The sequence below is a fragment of the Artemia franciscana genome, chromosome 10 (genome assembly GCF_032884065.1).
Source record: "Artemia franciscana chromosome 10, ASM3288406v1, whole genome shotgun sequence".
NCBI lineage: Eukaryota > Metazoa > Arthropoda > Branchiopoda > Anostraca > Artemiidae > Artemia > Artemia franciscana.
In genome coordinates this window covers 31,979,898-32,001,618 of record NC_088872.1, presented here as the reverse complement: position 1 = coordinate 32,001,618, position 21,721 = coordinate 31,979,898, and the positions used below count along the sequence as shown (strand labels likewise).

Genomic DNA, 21,721 nt, shown 5'->3' with positions numbered 1-21,721 from the left:
AATTTAATTGCCGGAATTTCAAATAAGAGCTCTAAAGCACAAGATCCTTCTAAATATCAAATTTCATTAAGATCTGATCACCCGTTTATAAGCTACAAATACCTCATTTTTCCGAATTACCCCCACCTCCAACTCCACCAAAGAGAGCGGATCCGGTCCGGTTATGTCAGTCACGTATCTTAGACTTGTTTTTATTCTTCCCACACAGTTTCATCCTGATCTCTCCGCTTTAAGTATTTTCTAAGATTTCCGGTCTCCCCCTAATGACACTGGATCCAGTTGAGATTTAAAATAAGAAATCTGAGTTACGAGGTCCTTCTAAATATGAAGTTTCATGAAGATCCGATCACCCACCCGTAAGTTATAAATACGTCATTTTTCTAACTTTCAGAATTAACCCCCCCCCCAGTTCCCCCAAATAGAGCGGGTCCGTTCCGATTATGTCAATCACGTATCTAAGACTTCTGATTATTTTTCTCACCAAGTTTCATCCCAATCCCTCCACTCTAAGCGTTTTCCAAGATTTTAATTCCCCCAACCAAAATACCCCCAATATCACCAGATCCAGTCAGGATTTAAAATAAGAGCTTTGAGACACGATATCCTTCTAAATATCAAATTTCATTAAGATCTGATCAACCGTTCGTAAGTTAAAAATACTTCATTTTTTCTATTTTTTCCGAATTACCAGGTGCCATAAAAACAGTGTTTTTAAATAAACTGTTTTATTTTAAAGTTGTTCATAATGCAAGTTGTATTTATTTGTTTTTTTCCCAAGAGTTTAGATGTGATTTTTCTCATTCAGATTTCTGATTTTTCATCATTCAGATTTTTATTTTAAAAACTGTTTTTTTCTTCCTAATTTTAAGTTTTATTTTTGTTTTTCTCTGTTGAGAAATTCTCTCGGACGTGGTCCCTGAATATTCGGAATTTTTATCTTTATCAATTAATGTGTTGTTTGTTTTTAACTTTTGTCACTGTCTTGTTTAAATTAAAACCTATTTCTCATGCTTAATTTTTCGTCCGACGAAAGATGACCAAAGGCGATCTTACCTTGCACATACAAATGGTAATCTTCGGTATTTTCTAAGAATTTATCTCAAAGTGAAAAAAGGGTTACTGACCCACTACTTATAGACACCAAACCTCCAGATTCAACTAACATTTGGTTTTATTTAAAACTTTATTTTTTCAAAAGTCAATCGGGAAAGTATCGGGAAAAATCTGAAAAGTAAATTTCATTTGTGCTTTGAGGTAGTTTCTAACTTAATATTATTGATTTCTTAATAGATTTCGACGAATCAAAATTACTGCTTGGAATAAGAATAGCTCACCTGCCAAAAGGCTACTCGATTATCTGTAGCGGAATATGATGCTAAAATCTTGCCATCAGGTGAAAATGAGCAAGCGGTTACTTCGCCATTATGGGCAGCAATACTCTGAAAAACCAAAATATTTCTATAAATACGGCCGTTTTTAGTTAACATTATTTTAGTGAGGAAAACTCATACGCCAGATAAATATTTTAAAAGAGTAACAATAATTTTTTTAAGCACAACAAATGAGCCTTTTTTACTTTTTAACATTGCAATTTGAGTTATATTACGGATTTAAAGGTTTTGCCATCCTTCACCCATCAAAAAGAGACTATGATATGTAAGAATAAACGTGTCAGGTTGGTACTCTGGAATGTATTTCGAAGGAAGGCGAAGGGAGTAAACTGAAGAAATATGATAACAATAATAAAATATATGAAACAAGAGCTAAGAGCTAATATGGCACTTGTGAAGAGGTAAGAAGAGTTAAGAGCCAAGAGCTCATTTGGTATGAGCTCTAACAAAATTCTAAGAATCAATAGATTGATTTAAAAGGAAAATCAGAGGCTTAATGCCGGTCAGGATTTAAATAAGAGCTCTGAGTCACGATGTCCTTCTAAATATCAAAATTCATTAAGATCCGATCACCCACTCGTAAGTTATAAATTACACGAGATATTGATAGCTATTGCAGCTTCAGATATTGCTTCGAGATATTGCAGCTTCAGAGTCTGTCATCAATCCCTATAAGAACACTGCTCTTAAGAGGAACGTTTGAAAGTTAATTAGCAAAATCATTAGTACACAGGGGGGCGGAGGGTGGCGATTTTATACTATATAACTTACTGGAAGGTAATCTACGTTGCTTTATATTCTCCCAGTTTCAAATTCTCCTAAAAAAGGAGATGATAGCTGTAAAGGACAGGTGATATCCTACCAGCGGGGGATGGCATAGGGATTTTTCAACTAAAGAATGGTTTTACACGACTAATCCCAGTTTACAAAAATAGTCTTTAAGATTTTAACTTCCCAAAACAGCCAAAGAGGTATTCAAGGATTTCTTAAGATGCACGTTACAAATCTGAAACTAATATTACAATACAGGAGTCCAACAACTTCTACTGCCACCTATCAACCAATAATTAACATTAATTATGCCTCTTGAGAAACAATGAAAACACAACGAGACGAATAAAAACCAATCTATAGAATGTGCAGGATATAACAAGCAGCCTAAAAATATCAGTCTGGCGAAAATATATCGTACAGCTCCTATTGAATTGCCGTAGCCGAGTTTCCTATACAAAAAGATTTATAACTTTGGCTGGTCCCACGGTTGACCGAAAAAGAGGGGCACTACCTTAATTATTATCCCCACTTGTTAATCTATCCAACAGTGTAGAGCGCTTAAAGTCACCATCTTAGTTTTCAAGATGTTTGAGATTACCTGAGGCTTTCCTCCACGAAGCTCATAAACGGTTATATGGCCATTCTTAGCTCCGACGGCGATGCGTCTTGTAGATGCACAGTGACTCACTTGACTGAAGCGACAGACAGCGGGGAAGACTTCCTGCAGTCCCTTTACTTTTAAATGACTGGAGTCAACGCAGTGTAGGATAATATCAACAACTTCAACGAGGAGGTGACTTATGTCAGCTGGCATTTTGTCAATAAGCTGCTCTACAACCCGAAGAATCTCGTGGCGACTGAAGTAAAGAACGAGGCTTGCCATGGGGGAGCCTGGATTTTGAAGATTCTGTTGGGTTGAATTGTAGCGAGCAACCTAAAAATATTTTTGATTAATTAGGAATCTTTTGCTATAATTACACAGTTACTAGTTTTTAAGGCACAAATTAGATAATAATTAGCGATAATTAGTTAGGAAACATAAAAAAAATGAAAAGGGCAAGATTTCACCTAATATACAATAGTAAGAAATATAAATGAGAAATAAAAAGAAGAATGAATAAATTAAGTACACTACACCAGATCAGTTTAATGGACAATAAATCGAATTAACTTCGATAACTTCAATATATAAACAAGTCAATACAATCCAGAAGTGGGCCAAATGATTTTAATGTACTACTACATCTATCTTAGTCCAAGTTTGGCACCAACTCAGTAACTACCTTTGGCAAGTTAGAGATTAGCCCTGGTATAATTTTTCCAATTATTGTTTCACAGGTCTGGCAAATTAAACGAACTTTTCCTCTAATTTGTAAACTGTGAATGCCAAAATTAAATAACCAAGATACAATGTAACAAAGCGAATAGAAACATTATCTGTCCATCTTTATAGATGGACAGAAAGATAGATAAGTTTAATTTTCAAAACGAGAATCATAGAGCAATAAAAAATTCAACCGACCAACTAGGAATACTACCTCGAATACTGGACAATGAAACAAAGTAACTTTTATTCTTGTAATCTAAAAAGTAACAAACAATACAGTCTACGGACTATATGTCTGTAGAATATAGTCTGTCCAACAGATAAATAATCTATACCATAAGTGGAATCAGGACGAAAAAACAAAGAAATCAATTCGATACTTGTTTTACCAACCGTACTGGCAAGAAGATTCTAGCATAAGGATTTTTTTTTTTTTAGCTTCCTTTAAAAAAACAGTAGGGTAACTATTCAAATTTATTCAAAGAGTTTATGGTTGTTACTAATGGGATTATACGACGGAGGTAAGATATGATCTTTCCTTTTTTTTATAGGTAATTTTTACGTATCTAGTCATTCGTGAGAGTTGATGCTCTGCTTAGTATAATATACCCAGAGATTAAGTTTAGATGCTTAAACTTAATAAAACCATCTTCATAATAGGAGGTAGAATCGTTGTGTAAGTATCCTAATAATATGAATTGAGTTTATTTATAGCCCATTGTTAATACAATAATTAACCCAATAATCATACAGTATACATAACAAGCACAAATAAAACAAAATTAAAATTCATAGAATAAGCACACAAGCACAATAATTAACTAAATAATCACACAGTATACATAACAAACATAGAAACAACAAATGCAATACATTTACTGTTTAAAAGGGAACACCATGGGTGTCCATAATTCCATTATTATAAAATATAATACATCTGCCAATTGCAGCATTAGGGTAAAGAATACCACATCTCCTATTGGTCCAAGAATTACTTACCCGGGGGGGGGGGGGAGGCCGAGAAGATATTTAGCATACTGGATATAAATTCGTCGGATTTGATTTGATTCCGTTGCCAAAAAGGTGAAAGGTATTAAAATATTGGAGCGCATACCAGTTATATAATTTAGCTAGTAGCTGACGATTAAAACGAGGTTTATTAGAAACTATGCTACCGTAGGCACTGGACGTCAGGCGCTGGAAATGGCGAATGAGGAGCTTTTTAGTTGCTTTAAGGGAGTCACCGATGGGAAGGTCAAGATATTTCAGTTCCAATTTAGGAGCGACCGATGCTCCATAAAGATCAATATTAAATCCTTCGGGAACTGGGCTTCAATCGAATAGTACCACTTCTGACTTTTCAGCGTTAAAGTTTAGATCTATTTTTGAAAACTCTCGACTCAGAATGGAAATTTTTTTCTCAAACTCCAGTACCATTCGGCTGTGGTTGAAGACATTGTTCGCATAAGCAATGAGAGATAAATCTATCCCTTTTAAAATACAGGAAGAAACTGCTTGGAACTGTGCGTCCAGAATACAGTTGCTAAACGCGATTGGGAATATAAGGGCGCTTTGCCTTACTCCGCGACGAACAGGTGTGATTATCTTTGTGATCATTCCGTCAGGCAGATTAACAATGACAGCTAAATGATTATACACATTACACAAGGCACGAATAATACAAGTACTGACCCAGCGGTTATACAATTCAATGAGGATATGCATGTGAATTATCGAATCAAAAGCACGACTAATATCATGGCTCTATAGAACAAGAGGCTCTCCTGATTTATAAGCATCAATCAAAGCTGATGACAGTACCGTCAGTGCATGAGCGCACCCTATTCCTTTCTGGAACCCAAATTGGTGTGGGGGCAAATAACATTTATCAGCCAACTCTGGTATTATCAACTTCTCAATTTTTTTTACATTCTTCGGTAGAAGAGATACAAAATGCTCTGCAGATAATGAAGAACAATAAGGCACCAGGAAACTGCAGGATCATCGTCGATCTGCTAAAGTTCGGATGACCAGTATTTCCACTTTAGCTGCACATACTGTTCTCCCTCGTCTGGTCAACCGAATTGATACCTGAAGATGGAAGGAAAGGATAATCCTTCCTCTATGGAAGCGCAAAGATAGTCGTAGCGATTGCTTGATTCACAGAGGAATCATCCTTCTGTCAGTACCTGGCAAACTATTCGCCATGACGTTGCTTGATAGAAGTATCCAGTTTATCCGTAAGTGCTAGCGGATTCGTCAAGCAGGTTTCATGCCCAACAGATCCACGACCGAGCTGATATACAATATTCACCAGGTCATGAGTTCAAGCAAACGTGAGTTCCAGCGTACGTGAGAAAGCCCGTTAATTCCAGCGTATAGTATATATTGCCTCTGTTGATTTTAAAGTAGATTTCAACTTGATCGACCATGAGTCCCTTTGACTGATACTAAAACGAACGGGTCTCCCTGGCCAATACTGCCACCTGTTCAAGGCGCTTTACACTGCTAAAAAACGCTCTGTCCAGGTTAATGATAGCCGAAGCCATTATTCGAAATAGATACTGGTGTAAGGCAAGGCTGTGTTGCTGCTCCTGAACTTTTAAACGCGGTGATTGATTATGTCTTTGATCGAACAACGAGTTGGTTCCAATTGAGACTGAAATATGGCGATAGAGTACCAGCCGATTGCGACTTCACAGATGATATTGTGCACTTCTGCAGATGAACTCGAGGCAACCCTCAATCCACAGTTGGAAAAAGCTCTGAAAGTGGGACAACATATTAGCTGGCAAAAAACATAATAATGATCATCGACCCGGCAGGTAATTCCGCCAAATCACCACCATTCAACGTATTAGGACACACTGTTGAAGTTGTCAAGTCTTTTACTTGCCTTGGATTTGCCGTCTCGGATAACGGCTCAATTGAAATGGAATTCCAGTCACGCATCGCTAAAGCCACGTCTATTATGGCTCAATTATGTAATTCCGTGTGATCAAAGCCTAATATGAGCCGAAAAACAAACAAACGGATCTACAACACGACCATAACGCAACTGAACATGGCTGGAAGCGCTCCCGTGGAAGACCCCGGTCGAGGGACAGCGTTACCCAATACTTCTCCATGATCAGTACTGATCTCCAAGAAGCAATCACGCTTGCACAGGACTGATCGAAATGGAGGCGAAGAGTCACATCTCTCTCTACGCTGGACCAACAGCAGGAGCTCTAAGTCAAGTAAGTCAAAGTCTATTACACTAAAACTTTACTTATCACCACAGACTCGAGAATGATTGCCCTCTTTTCCGGTGATTTCGACTCTGAATGGGAAGAGGTTACATATGGAGCCCCTCAAGGCACCAAATTGGCCACTCTATTTTTCCTTGCGTTAATTAATTATGTTATGGACAACATGGATGACTGATTCAAATACGTAGACAATCTATCTGCACTTCTAAAGTTCACAGTAGATACAACCCAAACTATGCCCCAATTCAGCCAAGATGTTTTAACAGAAATTGAAGAGGAATGTAGTGCAAATAGTTTGCAGATCAACCAAAGCAAAACCAAAATCGTAAGATTCAATCTGCTAAAAACGACATCTTGTTTGCCCAGTTCCCTGGTTTCCGCTTGTATCTTCAGCTACAGTTCTGGGAGTTAATTTCAGCTCCGATTGCTAATTTAGTGCTATACTAGCAACTTGTTGTTTGCTTCTCACTCAATTGGACTATCTGTCTTATTATTAGCCATGAATTGATGCCCACAACTATTCCATTTTAATTCAAAAATCAACGGACTCGTTGAATTAAAATGGAATAGTTGTGGACATCAAGTCATGGCTAATTGTAGAAAAAACCAAGACAGATAGTCCAATTGAGTGAAAAGCAATCTTGGCATTAATTCCCCCCTTATTAGGGTTGTATGAAAAGGAGGTTAGTTCATTTGTTAATAGATATGTCTATTTATTATCCGTCCATGTGTCATTGCTAAGGCAGTAGAACCAAGGTATTAACAAATTAATAACAAGTTAATACCTTGTTATTAATAACTTGTCATAGTTAATAACATTAACAAGTTAATGTTCAAGAGCTAGTCCAAACGGCAGCTGTGCACTATGTTCTTTGATTTCAATGCGCCGCTTGGGTTTTCCAGTAAATCAGCTAAAAACGGCATATCTAACAAGCATACGCCCCATATTAGAATATGCATGTCCCGTTTGGGGGCCTCAGATTCATAATATCGAATATCTAAGTGATGCTGCGGAAGGAGTCCAAAAAAGAGCAATTAAAATCATCCTTGGAGAAAAATTTATACATTATAAGTCAGCTCTTGAGTCTCTAAAGATTGAAACTCTTAGAGATCACAGGTTTCAGTTGATAATACGTTTCGGGCAATTTCTCCTTGCTAGCCCCAAGCACCGTCATTTTCTACCCCCTGCTGCCAACTCAGTAGTTAATACCAGAAATAAGAACAAATTAGTACCAATGCCTTGCAGAACTAATCGATTTAACAATTCATTAGGGCTGTTTTTTACCAGTGCCTATAACAAAATGTCGTAGGACTAGGTTTTTAAATGACAGCGACATTTAATTTGTGATTTTTATCTACGACTATCAAAGCTGTATTTAAATAAAACAATTCTGATTTCTGATTATTTAGCTTTCGTCTAAATGAGCGTTTCTTACCTGCAAAACTAACATTAATAACTACTAAATTTATTCAGTATTATTACAAATAGGATAAAGCAGCTATCTATCAATTTTCATAAGCGTATAAAAGTAGCGTGTAAATGTAAAATCCCCTTCCCAGCTAGAAATTACGTAAACCAAGAGAAACACTTTGTAATCTACTTTGCATGTAGTCTCAGAAAAAAAAACAGGGCAAGAATAAAAAGCGTACCTCTTTGGCCATAGATGTAATAAAAACAGCTGGCCTAGCAGTTGCAATAAGTGTCAGTGCATGTCGAGAGGTACGAGAAGAATCAGCACTTGGAGGTAAGGGCAGGCCATAACTCATACTATCAAAAGAAAATTAAACTGTATTCAGTAGGATCAAAGCTGAGTATCAGAAAAACAAATATCAACTTGCATCAAAGTATTGATTAAACCAACAATGTGTGAATATGATTATAAATAATAAACTATTCATCTTCTATTATTATAAGATTATTATTATATTAATATAATAATAAACTAATAATATCTTCTAAAATGTTTTCTACAGTAATTTAATGTGTTATCAGAAGTTGTTTTTTTTTTCTGTGTGTTTGTTTTTATACTCCGCTGTTTCAAGTGGGTCACAAATAAATTATTATTGTACACAATTTCATTGATAGATAGCAAGTCGAGCCAAACAAGTCCTTCACACATTAACAAACATTAAGAGTATTTAACAAAACAACCTCAAAGATAAATAACCAGAATATAAAGCTATTCTGTCATCATAAATTAACGGAATAAGATATTAAAGAAGTAGGGACTTTTTTTTTTAGAAAATGAAAATTCACAAAAATATAAGAAACTAAACGGAAGTCATGAAGAACCTTTGCTGAACTTCCATGAACTGAGGTCAAGCATCTTAAATTCTTTTTTTCTCTGTCTATATTTATTTTAAATCTACCTTTAAGTTCATTTTTGTAAGAAAAAAACAAACAGTTTCTTGTGTTCTCTTCCCTCTAATGGCAGGTATTTTGTAGACAGTCAAATATCCGATTATGAATGTCCAGTTTTTACACTCTTCATGGAGAAAAAGCCACTTCCATGGACTAAATTTTAGTCAACTGAAATTTTATTAAATTTTAGTAACCTGATTCAAAATAAATTTTAATATTTTTATTAAACTAGTATAATAATTTTATAATTTGATATTTTATGATTGTATTATATGTGATATAATAGACTTTGCTAAATTTTAGTTGTTAAATTGTAGCAATCTGAAATCGTTCCTATAGAATTATATTTTAGTTTACCTGAAAATGCTTCACTTTGAACATTATCCTACACCTGTGTTTTTTTGGTAACTTATTTTTCTTCAGTCTATTTGATCTTAATCTTTAAATGTAAGACGACAATCTTCCTATCATTCAACTGCTGAGATATAATTTTAAATATCTAGCAATCGATGTTTTCGGTATTTACATTGCAGTTTTTTCCAAACTGAAAAGTACTTTGAAAATAGTTCGGAAATATGCGGAAAAAACAGATAAAATCGGAACTTGACAGAAAATAGGGAAAATTTGACAGAAATAGCAAAATAGAAATAGCAGAGTCATAGCAAAGCCATAAGTATGGTTCAATGAATGGATAGATCGAGAACAATTACGTCCGACGATAAAAATATTTTTTTCTTTTTGGTGCAAGTTAAAGGCTTGTCACAAAACCCGTGTAGCTAAAGGCTTATCACAAAACCCGGGGAAGATAAACTTTGAACATGCAGATGTTCTTAGGAAACACGAACGTTCCAAAATGGGCTTATCTTAGCCTAAGAGAAACAAACCTATAACATTCTTTTAACTTTTTGCTCCCCGTGCGGTATTTTTAGTATTCATTATAGTGGATGAGAAAATTATTTAAACAAAACTATATTTTACTTAATAAAAGCGGCAAGTGGCGTCACAGATTTGGAAAAACAAGAGAAAGGTAACAACAAACAACATTTTTAATGCGAAAGTCTACGAAACCAGTCATTTTAACACCAGAAAACATAAAAATCAAGGCAAATCCATTAAAGTTCGAAAACTGAACAAACAAACCCCAAATAAACATTCGATTAAAGTCCAAATGCACCCAGATTGCTAAAAAAAAAAAAAAACTTAAACACCTTTTAGCTAGTTTTTCTTTAATGAACCATAATAATTAACTAACTTAAAAAATCAAATTAAAAAAATCTGGGCTTAGCAACTCGGATAAATGGGTCCGCTGGCCCTAAGGTACTTCAAAGACGATTATACAAAGTTTAGATTTTTAAAAGAAAATGAAGCCTATCAGAAGTGAAAAAAAATTTACTGAACAGCCTTACTGAGTATTGTACACGATAGAAGAATAAATTCTTACGGAAATTTTTTGGGCAACGGGAGGAATAGACCCCAAAATCTTGTGCTGTTGAGTGACAGTGCTGAGATTCCGTCGTACAGACGGAATTCCGCATTTTTCCTGCTTGTTTTTTATTTTTTCTCAGACAAAAAAAAATTATATTCCAGTTTCAAGTAGCTAAGGCGATTGTGATTGTGCCGCAACGAACCAACGTATCCCGCCATTTCATGGCGCAAACAAAACTAAGCAAACATAGGTTTGATACTTATGGTATATCAGAGGAAACTCTTCCATGTGGTGGCACATTCGTACGTTTAAGCCACAGTCTAACAAAATAAACATCGAACAAAAAGGGTGAAAGTTTGGGTATAGAAAGGGAGAGAGGGAGAACACCATATAGAATATACGTAGTTAATCTGGAGTTGACATAGATAGTTATTTATCTATTCTGATAAGCTTACCTTAACGCATATACTGATAATTTTTAGTCATTTTTATACTTTTAAAACAAACAAAAGCTAAATAAAAAAACGTCTTTTTCCAAACAAAAGTGAAATACGACGTTAAAACCTAAAACAACTTAAAATTATCGCCTAAAGAAGGGCTGCCACTCCCTAATGTCCCCCTTCTTTACATTAAAATTTAGCGTATAAACTATTAACAGCATGATTACTATCTGTAATATATTGAAACTTGAAATGAAAACAAAGAATTCTATATATTAAATTTATCTATTTACTTACATTACTTATAAGAACTCACTTATATATTATAATGCAATTTTACGGTGGTGACAGTCTTTTCTACAAATTCCTATTCTAGTTGGCATTTTTTACAGAAAGCGTTTTAGAAAAATTATGCTAAACATTATTTTACATAACGTTAGACATTAAAAATTATCCTAACAGAGCAAAGAATGAGTCATTCCTTTTCGTAAGGTTATGCTCTTTCTAGAAACTTTGAAAGGTAATTATACCGATGTTATATTTAGATTTCTGAAATATCCCATTACCTTTTACTTTTCATTAGCTTTTTCTTGAATATCGCAGTCAAATTCAGCTTTAAATAGAAAACTGAAAAGGGTTCACTTCATCAGTCCCAAGGAGTGGTGCCACCATTTTAATTAAGGTTTCGTGGACCTAAATAGCTGTAAACATGATGGTCATCAACATATCACCAAACATAAAATATATAAAACAAAATAAAACACAGAGTTGCCGGAAAACAAAAGAAAACTAAGTGAGAGAGCACAGAATGATTCAACTGTTTTACCCTACCTTACATGATAATTCTATATCTTCACAAGCGAAGATGCATAAACACGCGTACACAAATTACAAATTAACGAATATCATACAAAACAAGAAAAACAAAGAAAGGAGGGACATAAAAATTGAATTGGAAGCGTCAATCCACCCAATTGACAGAACGTCAATCCACCCAATTTTGACAGAAGGTCAATCCACCCAATTTTGACAAAACGGCAATCCACCCAATTTTGACAGAACGCCAATCCACCCAATTTTGACAAAACGTCAATTCACCCAATTTTGACAGAACGTCAATCCACCCAATTTTGACAGAACGTCAATCCATCCAATTTTGAAAGAACGTCAATCTGCCCAATTTTGACAGAATGTCAACCTATCCAATTTTGACAGAACGTCAATCCACCCAGTTTTGACAGAACGTCAATCCACCCAATTTTGACAGAACGTCAACCCACCCAATTTTCACAAAACGTTAATTCGCCCAATTTTGACAGAACGTCAATCCACCCAATTTTGACAGAACGTCAATCCACCCAATTTTGACGGAACGTCAACCCACCCAATTTCGACAAAACGTCAATCCGCCCAATTTTGAGAGAACGTCAATCCACCCAATTTTGACATAAGGTCAAATGCTTACGTATGTTCCTGCTACACGAATTAACCAGCCGCAGAAAATTGATTCAGACTGAACATTTTAATTACAAATGATCCAGTTTTTTTACTTGATCAAAATTTTGATTCAATGAAAACCATTTTTTTTTATAATTTTGATTCAATAAAAACCCTTTAAACCAATGCCTAGTACACACTCTTTTTTACAACATCATAACATGGATTCCACTCACCCTACTGCCCTCCAGAGTTTCACTATTTATAAACTAAAGCTGTATCTTTCATGCACACAGCATACTAAGAGACTGCATAACAATCATTTTCTGCTTTGAATTAGTTCTCCAGATCTAAGAATACTTTATACACATTTTTCTATGCACTTTACTCGGTACCTTATTAAGAGAAAAAAATCTACCTAGGAACAAGTTTCTCAGCTTCGGAACAAAGTTCAAGTAGGGAAAGTAATACACGGGAGACTTCTAGGTGTGGTTCCCATACAGTGAACCCCCGACCGATCAAATCAACAGCAGCTCTCCTCAGCGGTGTATGTGGTGGTAGTTTGGGCGTGGGAGGAGCCAAGAGAAGATAAGTCAATGCTTTGCCTTTAAAAAAAAGAAAAAAGTTAGACTTATTCTAAAGCAATGTATGCTTTGATACGATAAATTGAGAATAAATGCAAATTTCTGAAAAACAAAAAAACACAGCAAGCTGATTAACAAGAAAAGAAGCAAGTTATGATGTTTCAGAGGCAGGTATATACACCCCCAGCCCCCATCCAAAATCCTGAAGTTACCAAATTTCTGTTCGCTTCTTTTAAGATGATCGAAAAAAAATTATTTTGCATTATTGAACCAGCAAAAAAAAAAAAAAAAAAAAAAAAAAAAAAAAAAAAAAAAAAAAAAAAAAAAAAAAAAAAAAAAAAAAAAAAAAAAAAAAAAAAAAAAAAAAATAAACGTATATACCTGTTCAGAGGGGCAGGTTTGAACGCTCATCGTTTTGAAATTATCTACATTTGCATTATTCTTTGAGTACAATTTTACGCTTCACACCAACTAAGGTATTTTTTATATTTCCTTTTTGGTTTTTAATAGACAACATTTGATTTTTCAGTTATTTTTCACACATTTGTTCTTGTTTGTTTATAGAAAAAAGAATCAGTATTAAAAAATTGTCATGAAAACTTAGCCATTCTTCATATTAACTAATACTATAAGTTATGTAGCTAGTGACAGTGGTAAGAAAAATGAAAACACGAAATTTCAACAAAATCTGATGTCAAGCTTCTAAAGAAAAACAAAAAATGTGCTACTTACAGAGCTAGGGTAATTATACGAAAAGCCAAAGAAACTAATTAAATATTTCTTAATTGCACAAAATATGAGATTCAGCGTGAAAACCTATTATTATGATCGTGATTTAAAATGATATTGGTATAATAGATTAGGAGTAGATAAACAGGTTAAAAAGATGATACTCTAGGAAATAATAAATAAAAGGTAATACTCTAGAGGTTCAAGAGATTTGAAAGATTTGGCAGTATGAAAGAAGCCTTTCTGATTCCCTGTGCCTTTACGCGTCGGTGAGGGAGACATGAGGTGAAGGGGTTTCGTTTAAGGTGAATTTAAAAAAGAGGAATTGAAGTATACAAATGAATTGAGGGGGGATGGTTTACTACTTAGGGTAAGAAGGAACTGTTTAGGGAGGAGCAGAGGACAAGATGGTCCTTACTTTTGTGGGGGAATTTGGATGAGAGTGTGGGTCATCTGATGTACAAGCGTGTAGAATTTAGTGAGTTGAAAGATGAAGTATATGGAAAGTCTGAGTTTGATGAGAAATGGCTGGTGAATTCAATGAGAGATGATTTTTTTGCAAGTACTAAGAATTTAAGACGATTTCTCAGGCTGGCAATGGAGTACAAAAGTGGATTTTTGTAATTTGTGCTTCTGTTTGTTTTATGATTCGTGCTATATGATGGTTATGTTATGTGTAAGTAATGACAATTACTCAAAAGAGAATTTCCTTTTTGTTTTATATTGTCATGGCCCTAGAGCTTTTAGTGCAATAAAACTTACTTACTTACTTACTATTATCCTGAAACATACCGACCTGGATACCGCGTCTATTTTTAAAGGTCTTATCAAGTAATATTATTCGTCAGCTTTTATTTTGGAATTTTGCAATACCTTTCCTGGACGTTGTTATTTTATTTTTCCTTGATAATTGCGAAAGTCAGCGGACTTAATAAACTAACAAGTTAATCCGCATGAAAATGTCAATAGGAATAGGATAAACAGAAAAATGTTTCCAAAAATAGTACTATGAACTTTCAGTAGCCTTCTGCATTACAAATTATACTAAAAAGAAAAGAATCTGAAACTGAGTAAAATAAGGGTAGAACAACTCACTTGTGGCCCGCGCAAGAGAGTAATTTGATCCACCAAACCCTTCAATTGCACCACCACTAGCGCCATCTAATCTTCCACGCACAGATTCAGAATCCTGTCCAAATTCGGCTCCCAATACACCAAGAAGTATGATGGCCGTGGCTTGACGACGGCGAAGCTCAGCAGAACGTGACGGCTTTCGGTTTGCGCTCTCTATAAAAGTCATACAATATATGAATCATGTCCAGGACCATGGTCATAATTAATGTTTATTAATTTGTTTTACTAAAATATCATGTGTGTCCTAAATAATAATAAAAAAAAAACCATGTGTTTGTTATAAGCCCTTCAAGCATGGAAGCAATTATGTTCTTGTCTTAGTTAGTCTTGAAAAGTATATTGAATATAGATTTCATTTTAAAGAATATATACTTTCAATCAGCTTAACTTGTAGGTCTTGAGAGACAAAAAATTAAAATTTAATAAAGGTTTGACTTGTAAGATGTTATTTTAAAATCGTTTGAAAAAGAAAATATTAAATATTAAATGGATGAAATTAGATTTGAAGGTGTCAAATACAAAATCTATCTAATCATGGCTGGTATTCTGGACCAAAATTTGTAAAAAACTTCCTAAATTATATAATAAAATATGGAAATTAAGTCAAAAGTTATCCGAAACAACAAGGATTATCTCATATAAAGATTTCAAATATTCAAATGCAAAATAGATAAAAGCACAAAACGTTCAAATCCAAATTTAGTTCACCAGAAGCTTTCTTTACAGGAAGCAGTTGCTCCTTGTGGTAAAAGGACACTTATGTCTCAATTTGTTTTAGTTTTGTGGGCTGGACGTCTTTAAGTACCTTAAGTACTCTCGTCTTAAGTACCATGTGCAAGGTGGGCTGTTTACCCCATCATAAGGAATAAAAAACATCGTGTCTCTTTTTTCGAATATGTACTTTTGACCCAATTACTTTTCAATCCAAAGTCAACACTGTTTTTAGTAAATTTTCAGCAAGTAAACTTATCTTGACAAGCGGAACAAGTAGAAATTTTTATCATATGGTTGACAATTTCCAGACAACATTTTTATTAGCGGCGGATATAACAAAAGGAGTGCTTTCAATAATAAAAAAAAGTGGCAACATTTCGAAACTTAACAGCAGTAATTTCTATCACCGATACTTTCCTTTCAGACTGGACACCAAATAGCCTCTATTCTCAACCCTGTTAAATATTCTGAAGAGGATGGGCTCGGTGCAAGAGATTGGGCCTGTTCCGGTGTTGTGAAATGATTTGGGAATTCTAATATGCCATAGCCACTTTTTTCATTCCCAGCCCCCCAGAAAAAATTTATTTAATTCTCTTCATAACGACATCTGGGCGGACAATTCACTAGCTTGAATGACCCCTGGCCCACTTTGGTTCTTCAATCATACAGACCGAAAATTCTTGGATGATTCCAAGTTAAAACAAATAAGATAAAACACGCCTATCTTACTGGTACCCATCAAGTCACTACAAAAAGTGTATGTTTGTTTTGTCAAGACATAAATTGTTGTCGGACCGCACAACCGAAATTCCAAAAAGTGAACTTAGGTCACTTTTACACCAGCGAGGACTTGGCTTGCTCTTACACTCGGTGTAGGCTTAGCTCATTTTTGCACCAAAGAAGGAAATTACCAGTTTTTACATCGAATCAGTCTTTTTTGTATTGAGTTAGTCAGTGGCTTCGACTTAGCTCGTTGTTGCACTGAGATTTAGAATGCTTACATACTTGACCCTTTGTGCTTATGACTGTGGGTATACCCTTCATTGGAGACTGATTTTTGGATCTTAAAATCGTTGAATGAAATAAAAAAAATTACTCAACACCATGGGAGGTTATTGGGGTGCTTGGGGCAAGGGAAGGGGATAGGAAGCCATCCAATTACTTTCAACCCTTTAAAAGGGCACTATACATTTCAATTTTCAATCGAACGAGACCTCTCCAAGCTTCTACGGCTATCTCCTATATACGAGCTAACCGAAAAACAAAACATGGGAGGACTCTAGATTTTTCAAATTACAGAAAATAAAACAATCAAATACGGTACAAGACGTGCATCATTTTCAGTAAAATACAGATGACACTCTAACCTGGAGGGTGGGGTTGGGGGGAAAATAAACAAACAGAGAAAAAAAGCGTCCTCTTAATGTGAAATGAATCAAATGAATTTATTTCTAGAAATCGTTTGTTCTTTTCCAAGGAAACTTTATCATCATTTTAATTTCGTTGGATGTTATAACAAAATCACTACTCAAAACAAATTTCCTTTTCAGTAAAAGTGCAATTGAAAATCTAGCCTCTAGGAGTTTTGAGGGGGCGGCACCTCAATCTTATTAGTAGTTCTATTCTTTTGAAGTTTGGCTATAATTATTTTTAATTTATCCTCGGTTAAGGTTTCATCGATTTATTCATAAATCGATTTATTTTATAATATTAACAAAAAATAATTTCTGTAAAAATAGGGCATTAATTTAATTTTACAATTTGCTGAACTACTAGTACAATTTTCTCGTAAACTTTGTTTTCTGTTTTTGCTTCCAATTATTAGTTTATGTAAAAAAAAACTCTCCTCTTCAGGATATTTTTCCTTCCCTTTCATGTGGTTTTTTTTTCTTTGCTTTCGATGATTACTTTATGTTAAATCACATCTCCTTACATAATTTCGAAGACCACATTGCTTTTCCATTTACGAAAAATTGAGCAAAGAAAATTTTATTCACTGCTTTGTCGAAATTAAACCCTTTTTTTCTTTTGCTCAATTTTTCGACACCTCCTTATGATAAGTCGAAGCTCCTATCATTTATTGATCAGCTCTTCAAGACATATGCGACCAGTCCTGGACCTCAGTAAAATATATTTTATTGTTAGATAAATTAGACTTAAAGTAAGTTAAGATCAGTCAAGAGATTAATGAACAAGAAAAAAATAACCTTCTTCATCCTCTGGATCTTCAAGTTCTTCGTCTTCGTTCGACTGCGGATACGCCGTAATGGGAGTTTGGCCTGCTTCCAAGCTAACTGTACTACCAACTGGCACTTGTCCAGACCCAACAGCTGATGCTCCTAGAAAATAAAATTAATTATTTGAGTAAGAAAATTAGTGAGTGTGTAGTTCGGTGAAGTGGATAAGCTCGTTTGTAATCGTTGGTGTTGGTATTTGTACACTTGTCGCAGTGTTCGGTATTTGAAAGGCACAAGTAGGTTGTCTAGCTGCCTTGCGCAGCACTGTATACAGTAGGTCTGTAGAACAGAGGGTTCCAATAGATACTTAAGAAATGAGGGGATTTGAGGCAATTAATCTGTTGGATTGCCTCAAAGTTTGGTTCGTTACAGGTCGAAAATTGAAGACGGTTGCCTAGGGATTTGAACTTGTTCTGTAGTAGGGGCTCTCAGAGGAGTGGAGCATACAACGATTTTGACTAGTCCTTTAGTGGTAGTAAGCCCAAGTGATTGCTATTTCGACACTATAGGACAGACCAGCAATGTTGTGATTGTTCCTGAACCAGAAATATTGTTGAGGGCCACGAGATTGTGAGTGTCCATCGTCTAAAAGTTTTGGTAACAGTATGCATTGGAGGAAGGACCCTCTAAGCATCAACATGGGATTTGATCTTGCTCTGTAGTGGGGCTCTCTGAGGACTAGTGCATGCAAAGCTTGTGATGAGTTGAGAAACTTGACACTTGACGTCAAATTACTAACACTATGATGGTTATTACCGTAGCAGCAGGTTAGTGGAATCCAGGAAGTTTCAAGTGAGTGGATAAGCGCGGTGCAAGCAGGATTAGATAGTATTTACTGCACTGAAAAATCACTGAGAATATATGAAAAAGTAGTAGTCCTTTTGTCGATAATTCTGCTTTCTTTCTTCAAGTGAAAGATTACCGAAGCTATCGGCATAGACAGAAAGGCTCTTGGAGGATGGAATCAATTATCCTAGAGTCATGAAAAAGAGAGATACATGAAAAGACAAGGCATCTTGGAACAAGAAAAAAATCTAAAGAGAACATGGTTATAGTTAAAAAGAAAACAGCAAAGCATACGTATTAAGTTAAGGATAAAAGAACAGAGAGTTTATAAAGCCCGCCATTACACGGTTTTTCTTATGAATATTGGTATATGTGTAACCACCGCTGGTACCACTGTTTGTACTGGTTGCCTTGGGGCGACCAGCTGTTTGATATGGTATCCTATGGGCTACCACTCTTTGATCTCTAACACCACACCAGTGCCAGTGGCGGTCTCGTTAGAATGTGGTAACGTGATCGAACGACTGAAAGGGCCAAACTATGAGCCAAGGCTGCCACAGCCTGTGTCAACATCAATATATCTAGTTATCTCTTTGGAGAGTAAATAGACCCCCTTCCGATATACTAATGACGGTATTTCTCACGAGCTCTTTTCCTGCCCTACCAGGGTTCGGGGAAAATAACCTTATACGACTGTAGAAAATACCTCACTTGTATTCTCCCAAAGGTCCTCCAAAAAACATACATCTATAAACTCTGAAAACAGACTTTGCAGTCTAGGAACGAGCTATACAAACTCTGAAAACGGACTCTAAAAACAGACTAACACAGAATCACCACTTCTCCACTTTGTGTAGAGGTGGACCCTAGATTGACCCTGGTCAATCCTATAAACGAGAGCTTCAAGATCAATGGCTCACTACCGGGATTTTGATTTGCAATTGAAAATTACATTTTAGGCAAATCGAAGCAAATTTAAATACGAAAAGGAAAACAGATCATTCTGAAAAAAGAAAGAAAAAGGACAGGAAGCCCCAACAAATATTAAAAAGGGCAATAGATGTTCATCTGGCCACTATGAAATAAACTAGGAAATGAAGAATATACGAGACAAAGGATATCAAACGTGGAAGCTGAGGAACAGACTATCGGAGGTAGAAACACCCGAACAAATACCTTTGACCACTAAAAGTCAAGACTAGGAAGAATACACAGGAAAATGAAATTAAAGAAGTAAGAAATGAACAAGATAAGATTACAGCCTTCCCATTAGAAATGAGACAACCGATAGCACACTTTCGTGGGAAAAGGTTAGGAAAAGATAATGACGAGCTTTACAGTACAGTGGAAGTTTTATGGAATTGGAGCCTAAAGAGGAAAGTAACTGAAGAGGACAACGATACTTCGGATAAGTTAGTAATAAAAAAGGAGTCAGAAAGCTTAATAAATGCCTGAAGTCCGAGATATCTCTTGGATTTGACGGTATTAGCTATGAGTAATATGAACCTCACTTTAGCGAAGTAGCTGAGCAGATTATGAAAGTAGTCAATGAATATTTGACCGAAGGATCCACAGAAGAAGAGATTGGTGTTGGTTTTACTGTTGGACAAAAAAGGAGAAAAAGGAACAAAAAGGATTGGTAATCTGTTTCCTTTCTATACTGCGACTAAAGGATAACGCCTAAGATCCTAACAGTAAGAGCAGGTGCAGTCACGTAGGAAATCCTTGGAAAATACCAGAATAGAGCCATGAATGGAAAAGAGCACATCACCTTCATAGTGATTGGCAGGAACTATAAATAAGAAGAGATCACGCACAACAAAAATAAACGAAAAAAGGCTGTTATTTTCTTGTAAAGAATAGATGTTGTAATGTTCCCTGTAAAACATTTGATGTTGCAACAAGCCTGCAGATACGACTTGCACCGAAAGGACAAGATAGTTATATTTTTGGATTTATTACCATTATCCACTCATTGAACCAGAATTATGAGATTACTTAGATTATTCTTAGAGAGTCAATTAGCTTGAAAAATGAGAAAATTTCCCTATTTTATCATATTTCTGACGTGTTTTCAGCGTAAGCTTCGGTATAACAAAAAAAGGTATTTAAAAAAAGTGTTAAATTAATATAGATTTATGAAATTTTATGAAATAAAAATTATGTGCTTTTTGGGTGACCTAACGGTTGTTGCAATCTGCTACCAAAACTTAGTAAGCAACCCTACGAGTATCCTCAATGATATTGCAGATGAAGCTGCGGTCCTTGACATTAGAGCAAACCACTCTAACATCTATGATAATGCCAATATGTTTCCTTGAAGCCTCACCCCTTTTCCTCAACTCTATCACTCCAGATACTTATGTGTCTTCCTTTAAATTACTTGGGATTACCATTTCCTCCAATCTAAAGTGAGATATCCGCGTTAAAGATGTTGTCCATAAAGCTAATATGTCCGTGACTCTCCTTGAGTTCTTGAATAAATTTAACGCCCCCCTCCCATTCCCATTCTTTACGGATGTATACTTCCTTTGTACAGCCGCATCTTGAATATGCTTGTCCAGTTTGGCATCCTTGCATCTGAATTAGAAAAAATTGAATCCATTCAAAAAAAAGCCCTGAGGATAATTTTTTAAAGAAGCTGAGGTACCATACTCGTTACTTTTAAAAAAAAGGCGAAGCTGGAAAATCTTGAGCACAGGAGAGGAACGCTGTGTCTCCGTATTGCAAAAAATGCAATAATAAACCTTTGTACGGAAAACATTTCCCCAAAAGACACTCCCATACAGACACCACCTGCCATGCACTGTTTCTGAACCCGGTCCTATCTTGTCCCCCATCCGTTGCTTAACCTCCAGGTATGAAAAAACCTTTGTCCCCTTCATTACTGATAAAATAAACCACTAGTTTTCCCTTTTTTCGTTGGTCCTGGTGATACTTAAGTTGTTATGTTCGTTTGATTCTTTTGTTTCTTCCCCCTTGTTTATATGTTCTCTTTTAAGTCTTTTTAACGCTAATTTTATCTCCCTCTTTTTTAGTTTTGTTTTAGTTTTTACCTTTTTTAACTTTCTGACATTTTGCCGCTTAATTTATTTTTTTGACTAATGAATGGCTTTACTTTTCTGATTT

General features: G+C 35.4%; 1 protein-coding gene across 4 annotated transcripts in view; it reads right to left on the bottom strand.

Annotated features, from left to right (window-relative positions):
- Window positions 1-21,721, bottom strand: part of LOC136032079 (WD repeat-containing protein 7-like) — a gene marked incomplete in the record, with an annotated part of 230,139 nt that overhangs the window by 4,601 nt on the left and 203,817 nt on the right. For all 4 annotated transcript variants that reach the window (XM_065712203.1, XM_065712206.1, XM_065712207.1 and 1 more), the window contains 6 exon segments: window positions 1,335-1,439; window positions 2,764-3,099; window positions 8,394-8,511; window positions 12,827-13,013; window positions 14,817-15,008; window positions 17,777-17,908. In XM_065712203.1, the coding sequence (XP_065568275.1) occupies window positions 1,335-1,439; window positions 2,764-3,099; window positions 8,394-8,511; window positions 12,827-13,013; window positions 14,817-15,008; window positions 17,777-17,908 (1,070 nt within the window).